Below are 12648 nucleotides of genomic sequence, written 5' to 3' on the forward strand. Positions count from 1 at the left end.
CTCTTCTTGATCTCTTCTGCTTCTATTAGGTGTTTACTGTTTCTCTTCTTTATTGTGCCCATCTTTGTGTGAAATGTTCCCCTGGTATCTCCAATTTTCTTGAAGAGATATCTAGTCATTCCCCTTCCATTGTTTTCCTCTATTTCTTTGCAGCGTTCTTTGAAGAAGGCCTTCTTGTCTCTCCTTGCTATTCTCTATAACTCTGCATTTAGTTGCATATACCCTTCCCTTTCTCCCTTGCTTTTCGCTTCTCTTCTTTCCTCAGCTATTTGTAAGGCCTCCTCAGACAACCACTTTGCATTCTTGCATTTCTTTCCTTTGGGATGGTTTGGTCACTGCCTCCTGTACAATGTCATGAACCTCTGTCCATAGTTTTCAGGTACTCTGTCTACCAAATCTGATGGCCTTGAATTTATTCATTACCTCCCATGGATAATCATGAGGGGTTTGATTTAGGTCATATCTGAATGCCTGAGTGGTTTTCCCCACTTTCTTTAGTTTAAGCCTGACTTTTGCTATAAGGAGGTGGTAATCTGAACGACAGTCAGCTCCTGGTCTTGTTTTTGCTGTCTGTATAGAATTTCTCCATCTTTTGCTGCAAAGAGTATAATCCATCTGATTTTGTTATTGACCATTTGGTGATGTCTAAGTCATCTCTTGTGTTGTTGGAAAAGTGTATTTGCTCTGACCAGTGCATTCTCTTGGCAGAATTCTCTTAGTGTTTGCCCTACTTCATTTTGTACTCAAGGCCAAATTTGATCCCATATGTAGCTTCATTTAATTGATGAGGATCTCAGATTAGCTGGGACATACTTTTTCATCCTGAACTTCTTAAAGCCATGGCCATTTCAGGGTAGCAGCTAAGAATTTGAAGGAGGAATCTGTGAGGTCTGTTAAGGCTTGGCTTTGGAAGTCAGGAGGAACCTGAGCAGATTCTTTTAGGATTGGTGGAGTTTTTTTAAACCAAGAGGGGAAATAAGGGATTTCTAGCCCCATAGACCAAAGAGTATGATCAGTGTTCAAGAGAGGTGGCTCCTGAATCATCTGGCATCAAGAATATCTTATTGCAAATACATAATTTTCTTTATTTGTGACTGAATTTTGTTACCGGTAGCACACTGCTCTAATGTGTGTTGATTGCCTGGATTGGTGTGTTTCTTGCATATTTAAAAGAAATCTCTTTTACCAATCTCTCTTTTTTAGAAATCTCCTTTTCCCCCTTTCCCTCCAACTCTTTAGTTAAGCCATGACACTTATTGCTCAAAAAGGGGAGTATGCGACCTAGGGCTCCCATCTAACGTGAAGAGGAATTAGAGAGTCTTTACTGGAGGAAGGGACCAAGGAGAAAAAAAGAGGGCTAAGGCGTAAAGAAAGCATTTAATCTAAATCTCTCCTTTAGAGGTGAAACCCTGGAAAGCAGTTTAGGGATAGGGTAGGAGGTAATACAAATGTCCAGAAATGCTGGAATGTTCAGACTTGCAGGGCGCCAGGGTTTGCTCTTTGCTTCATGAGCAAAAACCTTAGAAAAGCCCCATGTTCAGCTGCTGCTGTCCAACACATCACTGAGCAGAGTACTCTGAGAGTCGAGTGTCTCACATGCTGCTGGAGTATAGAGAAAACATGCAGTTTCTGGATTCCCCAGAGGGTGCAGAACAGTCCAGAAAACTGGTGGGCAGGACAGGGCCTCCGCAGATCTCCAGTCTAACTATTTCTCTTGAGTCACGGTCCCTCTGCCTAGACTTTTTTTCCCACTCTGAATACCACCCTTACCTCTTCCTACCTTGGGGGAGCTTTTAAAAATGCCTGGGTTATGGCTCCACTCCAAACTATTTAAATCAGAATCTCCAGGGGTTGAGTCCTGGTGTCCGATTTTTTGCAGGTTCCCAGGTCATTCTACTGTATAGCCCGGGTTGAGAACTACTACCCTAATTGAAGTTTAGGCATGTGTTTGGATTTAAGTTAAACATCACTTCCTTAAAAAACCTTCGCTGATCAGCCACAACCTAGGTCAAGTACTCCTATTACATGTCCTCCGGATAACCAGGACTTCTTCCTCTTGGCATTAAAAAGTTGAGTCATTTGTCTCACATCTGCCTTTCCCTGTAGACTACTCTGTGAGGGGAGAAACATTTCTGCCTTGCTTACCCAGGAACTTGATTCAACCATGCACCAACTGGTTCACAATTGGTATCCAGTAAATGCATCCTGAACAGAGGCTTGCCTTTACTCAGTCTCGGGTGTGTGATCAAGGCTTCAATTCATCAATCTGCTAAGAGGATTTTAATAGGGCTATGACTTTAAATAGGCTCCATGTTTTCATCTTTGAGACCATGGTGTCATGACACTTCAGCAGACTCATCATCACCATTATAACCCTGTGTAGCCAAGATTACTCTTGCCATCTTGCAAGTGGAAAGAAGTTAAATAATTTGCCCAGGTCCCTACAGTCTATTGCCTGGGCACAAATAATTGCTGGTAAGGAAAACCCCTTTCAACAGGATTTCTGTTAGTTTGTGCTGAACTCTTATTTCTGTCTTGACAGCTGGTGGCTACTACACGGGGGATTTTCTGGGGGTCTCCAGTTTCAGTGCCTAGGGCCCCTTTCCCCTAGGGAAATCGACTGCGATTTCCTGCCCTACTATACTCTTACAGGGTGCAGGCAACATGGGGCCTTGCCTATAGAAGGATATCATAAATGGTGTATTCTTCAAAGTCACCATGCCGTGTTTATCCTGGAGAGGCAGGTGTGTGTGTGTTTGCGTGTATATAAGAGAGAGAGAGAGAATAGGAATGTCTGGGGAGGCGCAAGAAGGTCCTCCACGAGAAGCCTAGGATTAGTTGTGGGCTGCGTCCGAGGACTGTCCCTTCACTGCCTCCACCCCAAATCCCAGGTTCCAACATTCACAGGCCTCTGGGTCGGAATCCCACTCAGACTCTTGAGGTATCTTGGGTTCAGCCTGGGTGACTTGAACTGAAGGTCAGAACCATGCCTCCTCCCTCGCCTGCACATCAGCTCCCGAGTCCACAGCGGGGGGGGCGGGGGGGGGGGGGGCCCTGACTTGCCCTGCCCCGGAGTCCGGCCTCTGCTCGGTGCCCGGCCCCAGAGGCGCAGTGAGGGGGCAGACCGAGATGGGTCTCCTTTTGCGCTGGGGCCTCCAAGCTGCCCTCTCCAGCGCGCATTCTTGGTACAGGTGGCACAGCTTCACGCGCCGGCCGGGCTTCCCAGACCACGGGAGAGGCTAATCTCGGGTCTAGATCTCCCAGCCGCGGAGCGGGTGAAACCGCTACTCGATTTCTTCCCGTTCCCTTAACTCCTCACCCCAAAACGCAAAATCCCAGGCTGGGCAGGACCGGATCACCTCTGCCTCCTCCCATTGCGCCAATCCTGCGAGCGAGAGAGGCCCCCGCGCCGAGGCGGTGGCTGGCAAAGGGGAGTGGAAAGGGAGGATGGATGGGGCCGAGGGGTGGAGTGGTGATGAGGGGGATGTAGGAGGGGGTGTCATTTTCTTTTTCTTTCTTTTTTTTTTTAAAAGTATTTCTCTCGCGAGAAACCGCTGCGCAGACGATACTTGAAGAGGTGGGGAAAGGAGGGGGCCGCAGGAGCGGCGGCAGAGACTGTGGGTGCCGCAGGCAGACAGGCGGCCACAGCTGGGACAGCTGCGGGTGGAGTGGGGCAGCGGCTGCCGCGGCCAAGACCGAGGAACAGCCGCCGCCGCCGCCTTGGGAGCCGGATCCGCCGCTTCTCTAGTGGGTGCAGCCAGGGTCCCCATTAGGGATCGGGCGGCCGCCGCGGCTGGGGCTCCAGCCACGGAGGCTTTTGCGTTTGCGCCGCGCCGAGGGCAGAGACAGGGACTGGGGTGAGGGGCTGTCCCGGAACGTCCAGAGCTGGCGCTGGCCCTCCCCTGCCTGACAGCTTCCTGGCCCGGGGCTCCTGGTGCCGGGCTCGGCGTCAGATGCAGAGGGGTGGTGGCAGTGCCCGGAGCCGGCCGGGGATGGCGCGGCGGGCTTCCAGCCCGGCGGCTTGGCGGAGAGGACAGACTGGGGAGCTGGGGCGTCAGAGCGCGCATTGCGCGCAATTCGTGCTAGTAAAAAATACACCCAGCGAGCTCATCCCGGGGTTTAGATCTGCTCAGGACATGGGGACATTTGCAGCGCTTTTTTCAGGCGGCGCCCGGGAGGCCAAGGGGTTGGCTGGAACCGATGCCGCCGGGGGCCTGGGCTTTTCAGCCAGCTGTGGACCAAACGGTCTTCACTTACCCAAAGTAACTGCGCCACGCGCAGGCGGTGCGCGGGTTGGGCTCGGGAATGGGGACCCTGAGGCTTCAGCATCTTGATGCCCTGAATGTCTCCCCCCGCCTCGGCGATTTGTCTGTTGCAGCTGGCAGGGGCCGCCTGAAGTGGGAGCAGCGCCTGGAGAAGGCGGGAGGAGCCCGGCCCGGGGGACGGGCGGCGGGAGAGCGGGACCCCGGCGGCGCGGCGCGCTCCAGGGCGCAGCGGCGGCCGCGGACACAGCCCGGGGCGCGGCGAGAGGCGGCGGGAGCCGGTGGCCGCTCGGCATCATGCGGCGAGGGGGGCTGCTGGAGGTCGCCCTGGGATTTACCGTGCTCTTAGCGTCCTACACGAGCCATGGGGCGGATACCAATTTGGAGGCTGGGAACGTGAAGGAAACCAGAGCCAACCGGGCCAAGAGAAGAGGTGGCGGAGGACACGACGCGCTTAAAGGGTAATGGATCGGGCCAGCTGCTCTGGTGTGGGTGTCCCCTTCCTCTTTTCCCGAGTATCAAGATCCAGAGGAACTGACAGGGTCGATTCTCGACAGTAGAAGGATTCTTATTAAGACTTCCTGGGAGCACCTTAGAGATGCAAGGGTTACCTAGTCCTTGCTGCAGTTCCTGGCGAAACCACCTTGCTTCTACTTTTTACGGATTTCTGCCCCAGAGTAGAGGTCAAGGCTAAAAGGAATCTTGGGCCATTGTCGAGGCTGATTTGGGGAGGCGAGGAGGGTTCTTTGAGGAAGAAGGGGAGGAGCTGCTACTGAGAAGAGGGGCAGCCCATCCTTTCCCTTCATACAAATTCCGGTTGTGTGTAGGGATAGCAATTGCATGGTGGGCATCTTAGTGGATGCTCTGTTTCTAGGGGAGCAAGGAAAGGGATTCCAAGGACAGCCATTCAGAGGAGACACATAGCTAATAGTTGGTTCTCCTTGAAGTTGCGCTTATTAAAATTAGGGACTGAGTTTTTCCTTTAGATGTCTACACTGGAAGCAGAGCAGGGCAAGTGTTTCTGAGAACTTGTTTTGCCGTTTTAAGAAGCTACTTATTTCATGGGGGCAGTAATGCTGCTGTGGCAGGCTTTGAATGAGTGTTTTTAACCAGTCGTGTGTGTGTGTGTGTGTGTGTGTGTGTGTGTGTTACCCACATGTAGTTGAACATTTCGCCAGTCTCCTATGCCCCTATTACAGAAAATGTTTCAGCAGGAAGTATTTAAATTAGGCAGGTTGACTGCATAAATATTGTCAGTTTCCTGAATCAAAGAAGGGTGGGAGTGCCCTTCCCTTAAAATTGTTCAGATTGGAAGAGCAGTATCTCTGAGAGTGTTTAAATTCAAGCCTCCATAGAAGCAGCAGGATGGATTGTAAATGACCCATTTTGTCTCTTTGGAGGATTCTGTAATGAAACCAGAGAGTAAATACACAGAGGTTTCTGTTAACTTGTTGCTCTTTTAAATATTTAAAAAAATTTTTAATTGTTTAATTGGGATATAGTCATTTTACAATGTCATGTCAGTTCTGTCGTACAGTAAGGTGAATCAGTTATACGTGTACATATATCCACTCTTTTTTAGATTTCCTTCCCATTTAAGTCACTACGGAGCATTGTTGTTCTTTTTTGAGTAGTTACGCAGTTTGACCACATGGCCCTGAGTGATCGAATGATGGTGTCCACTTGGATATGTGGCTGAACCTTTCACATATTCTTTTTTGTTATGGGTTGTATTAATTATATGTATGTAGTGAAATTTGTGTCTGTATGGCCCAGGTACAGAAAGAAACAAGTCCAGTAAACTGAACAGATGAGTTTTTGAGTGCTGGTCCAGATCTGGGGCAACACAGTGGTCAGAGCTAAGCACTTAGACCTTGGTGAAATATGCAGGATTTTCTGACCCCAGGAAACAGTTATGATTAACTTAGTCCCATCTTGGTCTTTGTGGAAAATAAATCAAGGATTCCAACAAGTGTTGGGAAGGAAATTTGCTTATCATATTAAGCCTGATACTGATCAGACAGCAGATATTTTTTTGCCCTGTGTGCATGGCCCATGGCAAATTCGGTAAATGGACTGAAACTCTGATTTTCATCCATTCTTGAAAGGACCTGATTTAGTCTAGCATTTTTCCTTAAAAAAATATATATTTCTGCTATATATATATATATATATTTATATTTATATTATCTTAGAAGCTAAGCTTGACAACATTGCTCCTAGGGAGAGATAGGAAGTAGGGGGTTTAATTCTGCGGATGAAGGTCTGCAGGGAGACATTAGGCCTGGCCAGACATTTGTCTCATTTCTCTGGGCTATCACCAACCAGCCTGTTTCCTCGGGAGGCACTGACTCAATGTGAAAACAGAAGCTAAGCCTTGCTTTGTTGCTTCACAGGATGTCCATGCTTTTACTCACATCAACACTTGTTTTTTCTGCTTTACATTTTTTTTTAAGTTTATAAAGAAACACTTCTCTGTGTTTAGTTAGTATGTAGTTGCTGAGATTTTGCATATATATCAAAAATTTAGCAAATAATTATAATTAACCTTTGTAGCATGACAATATATTAATATACTATAATAATGAACCTTTATAATATAAAGGTTTTTATTTTTATAAATCTTATGTTATTTATAATGTTATATGCATATAATGTATGCATTATATATATATATATATATACATATTTGAGGTAAAAAATTAAACTTTAAAAGGATATACAATTAAAAATATTTCCTGCCTACCTCTCAGAGACTGTTTTCTTATGTATTTTTCTAGAAATAGCATAATACATGTACGAATATAATATATTCATATATATATATATATATAATCACTTGGATATGTGTGTATATCCTTTTTAATGTCTGGAATGTATTATACATACTGTTCCCAACCTGTCTTACTTTTGTATATCTTTACTGCATCCTTCTATCAACTCATAGGGATCTACCTCATGTGTTCTCTTGGCGTACAGAATCCCATAATGTGGCTGGAACAGTTTCCTAATGATGGCTCTTTAGATTATATTAAAGTTTTTGCTATTACCAACATTCTTCTACCTGCATGTTGGTGCCCATGTGCGTTTATGTGTAGTATAAATTGATGAAGGAAAATATAATTGCTGTTTATCAAAGGTCTTCCCATAGGTTTGAAACGAATGCCGACTCTGTTCTTAAATTTGAATAGCTTTTAAAATGTATTCTCTCTGCTTATTGCTATTACAATCTCACATGAGTAAGTCTTTAACCACACCATGCTGTATACATCATCAGGAAGAGCAGTTGTGTGTTCCATTTTTCCAGTTATTGCTTAAAACTCCTATTTTGGCTAGTTGAAATATTAGCAGCTTCAAAATGAACCTCTTTGAGTACAGTGAAACATATTTGCCATTTTGATGTACAGTTTATGAAATGAAAGTGATCTGAAATCCCCAAGTCTGCCTGATGCCCAGTTGGTGGCAGCAACTTTCAGCACCTCACTAATATTTCCTCTATTTAAAAGGTGCTTTAAGCTCATCAGTGTCTGCCACCCATTGGTCTGGGCTCTCCTACAAGTTACTGTCTTCTTGTCCTTCTCTGATGTGACAGGTGACCACAGAATTTGCCTGGGTATTCTTCTTGGGATATGTAGTCCTTTCCCGTCAACTTCCTCGAGTCCCTGCCTAGGGACCTGCATGGTTTTCCCCTCTTTGGGTACGTAGTCCTAGCTTGTCCTTCTCTCCTCCCATCCTGTTGCAGGTGTTTTTTTTTTTTTCCTCTCTTCCCACTGGGCAGCAGAAGTTGTTCCACAGTGGAAATTTAAGCATCCTCAAGTTTCTTCCCAGCTTTCACTGTGTTTTCTTAGAGTAAATCGCCAATTTCTGTTTTTACAGGAAATCCTTATTTTTTTATGGAATGAGTGTGGTCCCTATTCACTCTGCAAAAATTGCATTTCTCTCTATTTTGAAATGAGGATTTTGCAAGTTTTAAAAACGTTTTCAAGTAATAAATGTATAATAATTTTTGTTTGCCTGGGCACAGCTTAACATGTGTGAAATGACTTTATGAGACATAATAAAATCCTAGCTTTATCGTTTGAATTTCAGGTCACAAGAATTTTCTCAGCTAAATTCTTAACTTCTATGATTAGGCAAAAAGTGCGAGACAATCTAATTTTAAAAACACATAGCTCTACTTGAATAGCAATAGTCCAACCAGTCCATCCTAAAGGAGATCAGTCCTGGGTGTTCTTTGGAAGGACTGATGCTAAAGCTGAAACTCCAATACTTTGGCCACCTGATGTGAAGAGTTGACTCATTGGAAAAGACTCTGATGCTGGGAGGGATTGGGGGCAGGAGGAGAAGGGGACGACAGAGGATGAGATGGCTGGATGGCATCACCGACTCGATGGACATGAGTTTGAGTGATCTCTGGCTGTTGGTGATGGACAGGGAGGTTTGGCGTGCTGCAATTCATGGGGTTACAAAGAGTCGGTCACGACTGAGCGACTGAACTGAACTGATGCACCATTTATGTTTGCCTTATTGCTTTAGCTCCCAGATAAGGAAATATTACAGTTTCCCATCAAAGGGAAAAATTCTTGAAAGTGAAACCCCCTTTCCCCAAATCTCTGATAAGATGGATTATTGCACTTTTATCTGTATTGCCTGGTTTATAAGTGTATAAGACTGGTTGTATTTCACACAATTTGTCCCCTTGTGCCTGATTCCTTTGGTCTTTATTTGTTTATTTTTTTTTCCAGGGGTCTTATTACCAAAAAAATACACGCGGAACCGTTCATACACAGGATAGATTATGTGACAGCAAACTCTGAGGGATTAATTACACAGAAATCTGTTATTAAAATAAAGAACTTTAACAGGGCACACAGAAAAAATTCTGCAGGCTTTATAAAGTCCATTTTACTTTATAAAGAGGACTTTAAGACTTCATCCAAAGTCAGATAGGCTAATAACTAAATATGAGGCAAAAATCCTGCAGTGGTATGGTTTGTCCTTTCATTTATTAAATAGATTAAGCTAAAGTATTGCGACACCATGAAAAAAGAGAGAGATTTTTAAATAAAAGGTTTCAGCAATTCCACATTTTAAACAAGACGGGAGACAAAGTATTTCTGGGATTCATTTTGTAACATTTGAGACATAAAACTTGGTATTAGGATACTCAGACATAGTTTGTTTGCTTTTTCCTACAATAAACCAAACAATAAGCCTAACCAATTTGTGAATTTTAGCCTTTATTTCCAAGGTGAAAATAAGATGTTTTCTTAAAATAGAAATAAACTGTGTTAACAATTTCTTTGTGTCTAGAAACCCAACAAATAGGCCTATTCTAGTAACAGGATTTTGTTTCATGAAATTTTTAAAGAAAGCTGAAATAAAAAATCTTATGAGGGCTGAGTTATATGGCAGACACATGGGAGTTTGATATTTTAAGTTTGTTTGTTAAGTTTGTTGACTTTCCCATTAGATTGTAAAATCATCAGTGGCAAGAAATGAGCATTTTAACACTAACTTGTTGAAGCTGGGATTGAAAGAGTTCATTAATTCAAAAAGTCTTGATCGAATGCTACCTTGAATTTAGCTTTGTGAAATGCTGGAGACGTACTGCCCACAGCCTGGAGGGGTTGAATATTTCCTAGGAGAATAAGATGCATTAAAAAAAATTGGGAGGCAACAGAAAAGTAGGAAAAGGCATGGGGTCTAGGAGGAAGTGAAAGTAAATTAATAGTAACATCTGTAGCAGGGTAGTGACGGTAAGATGACTTTTATGTGCCAGGCATGGTTCTCAGTGTTCTGCAGGTGACGGCACATTCAGTGCTCACCCCATCTGTGTAGGGCGAGTCCTTTCATTACCTTCCCTCTACAGCTGTGAGAGCTGAGGTATGCAGAGGTTAAGTTTTAAAGACAAATTCTTAATATTAAATTTTCTTTCTCCATTAATTTTAGTTATGGTTTTGGTTTTCATTCCTCTGGACAAAAATGCAGAACTAAGACATTGGTAAAATTCCACTTAAAATTCCTAATATTCCTTCATGCTAGTTCACAAATCCCAGGTATAATTAATAATGTAGTAATATAATATTTTGTCAAACAGGAAGCTTTGATATTTCTGCAAAGACTAATAAAACACAGAGGGGCTTACAGCATGTCTGAACTGTGGATTCTCTGGATAGCACATGCATTTTAGTATTATATCTTGAACTTTTATTGAGGATGTCCGATAACCATCATAGGCATCCTTCATCTGCATTGCCCATGGTTCTGAACTGGAGACGTTGCTCATGACGTCATTCAGAATCTCTTGCTCTCAAGTCCCATGAGAGAAACTTCTCTCAGGATAAACTTGCACAAGGTGTTTCTCTTTCCAGGGGAAACTAGTGTCTCTCTTAAGTTTTCATCAATATGATGAGTTATCTAATTCTTTCATTTCATTTTTCACCTTGGTTGCCTGTAAGCTCAGAGTCATTAATATAGTGTAATTTTTTACATTAAATTGCAGCAATAATGGTAAAGAATAGCAAGCTCTGGTATATTGTTCACTATTGCATTGCTCATGTATTACTCATTTAACACACAGATCTTTTATGAGGAAGATTATACATACTTGTCCATTTAACAGATGAGGAAACTGAGGGATACAGTTTTTCAGCGATTTTAGTTATTCCCTCAGGGACATAAACTAGTAAGAGATGGAGCTGGGAAATCTGGCTTCTTAGTCAGTGCTCCTTAACCATTGTGTTTTGATGATTCTCAATTACAATAAACCCTATACTTGATAAGTTTCTTCCTTTCATCCACACTCGTGATACCTTCATTTCCCAAGAATCTTCTGCCATTGCTGTGGAGAAAGGCTCAGTGTTCATTGAAGGCAGATGCACTCCCATGACAAGCGAAGTATCTTTGTGGGAATGGGTTTATTCAGAAATGACTTGGCAGTGGATGACTGTCAGGAACCAGCAAACGATGGAACATGCTGCCTGTTTTGAAAATAAAATTGTATTGAATCAGCCATGCCCATTTGTTTATGTGTTATCTATGTCTGCTTGCACACTTACTGGCAGAGTGAGAGTAGTTGAGATAAAGATGGTAGGGCTTGGCAAAATGGAATTATTTGCTGTTTTGCCCTTTACAGAAAAAGTTTGCTAATCCCTGGTCTGTGTGATAAATGAGTCCTTAGTAGGACAGAAAACTTACTGAAGGCTGAGTTTTTGTTTGTTTTATCACTAGGGATATCTAGAAACCAGGCACATACTAAGTATGCAATAAGTAATTTTTGAATGGTTGACCAATTTTAATTGACTAATTGGGTAAGGTAAATTATATATATTAGAGCTTGGAGGAAGTACAGGAGAGAAATAAGGAAAAATTTGAGTGAAAAAGCATGAAACAAAGTATATAATATTCTGGTGATTGAGGGACATTGAGTACAGTGGGCAGGGTTTGCGCTGCATGGCTCGTGGGCACAGTTCAAAGTGTGCTATGAAAGTAGAGCCCCCTGGAAGTGCGCGGTGTGCCACCGTGTATGTCTGTCCGTAGGCCAGGGCGGGAGAGGGACTAAAGGACGCATGATGTTATACTGTCCGATTGTTGTGAAAACTGAGGATGGCGACGTAATACAGGATTCTAAGATGGGAAGATGATCAGATCTTGGCCACTCTGGCCGAGGTGTAAAAGGTATATGATATAGCGAGTAAGGAGACTAGAGGCAGGGGGACTTGGAAGGCTAATATAGGAGTCCTGGTGAGAGTGCATGATGGTCAGAGCAACAGTGGCTGGGGAGATGTGGTGGTGGTGATGAGGAGGCTCAAGTGGCAACATGAGCAGTACTTGACCATTTGGTTATGGGAGGCAAAGGCAAGGAAGCTTCCAATGTACATGTACCTCCATGTACATTGAAACATTACATGTAAAAACATTGTAACATTATTAATGAGAAACTAAAGAGAGAGTTATTCCTAGTCTCTTTACTATAAGGAAATAAGCTATTTTATTTGTGTTTTGGTTATCTTATTGCTACGTAACCAATTGCCCAAACTTAGTGGCTTAAAACAACAACAATTTTATTATTTCTTATGATCCTGCAGGCCAGGAATTTGGACAGGATGCAGTGGGGAGTCTTGTCTCTGCTTCCCACAATGTCTGTTGGGTCTGAAATGAGTAAGATGACTTCTCCACGTGTGTTTCTGGTTCTGTGATTGTGGACTGGTGCCTGCAGTCCTGTTTACTTTGGTGTGGTTGAGCTAAATGGATGGACAGAGGAAGGGATAAAAGAAGCAAAGAGCGACTTGTCTGACTCTGCTGGGAGCCTTCCAGATTTCAAAGCTCTCTCCTATGTGATCTCCTGCCTCGGCCGGCCCCTGGGGATAGGCCACTGAGTGTG

The 12648-nt window shown here is 43.8% G+C and overlaps 1 protein-coding gene across 2 annotated transcripts in view; it reads left to right on the top strand.

Annotated features, from left to right (window-relative positions):
- Window positions 1–3567: 3567 nt before the first annotated feature.
- The window catches only part of FBN1 (fibrillin 1), a 264581-nt gene continuing 255500 nt past the window's right edge, over window positions 3568–12648 (top strand). Inside the window, exons 1-2 of one of the 2 annotated variants that reach the window (XM_055538037.1) lie at window positions 3568–3747; window positions 4379–4723. In XM_055538037.1, coding sequence (XP_055394012.1) covers window positions 4560–4723 — 164 coding nt within the window. In that variant the 5' untranslated portion in view covers window positions 3568–3747; window positions 4379–4559. The remainder of the gene's footprint in view (window positions 3748–4378; window positions 4724–12648) is intronic. The other variant, XM_055538036.1, reaches the window with a different exon arrangement.

The sequence above is a fragment of the Bubalus kerabau genome, chromosome 10, assembly GCF_029407905.1.
Source record: "Bubalus kerabau isolate K-KA32 ecotype Philippines breed swamp buffalo chromosome 10, PCC_UOA_SB_1v2, whole genome shotgun sequence".
Taxonomy (NCBI): Eukaryota; Metazoa; Chordata; class Mammalia; order Artiodactyla; family Bovidae; genus Bubalus; species Bubalus kerabau.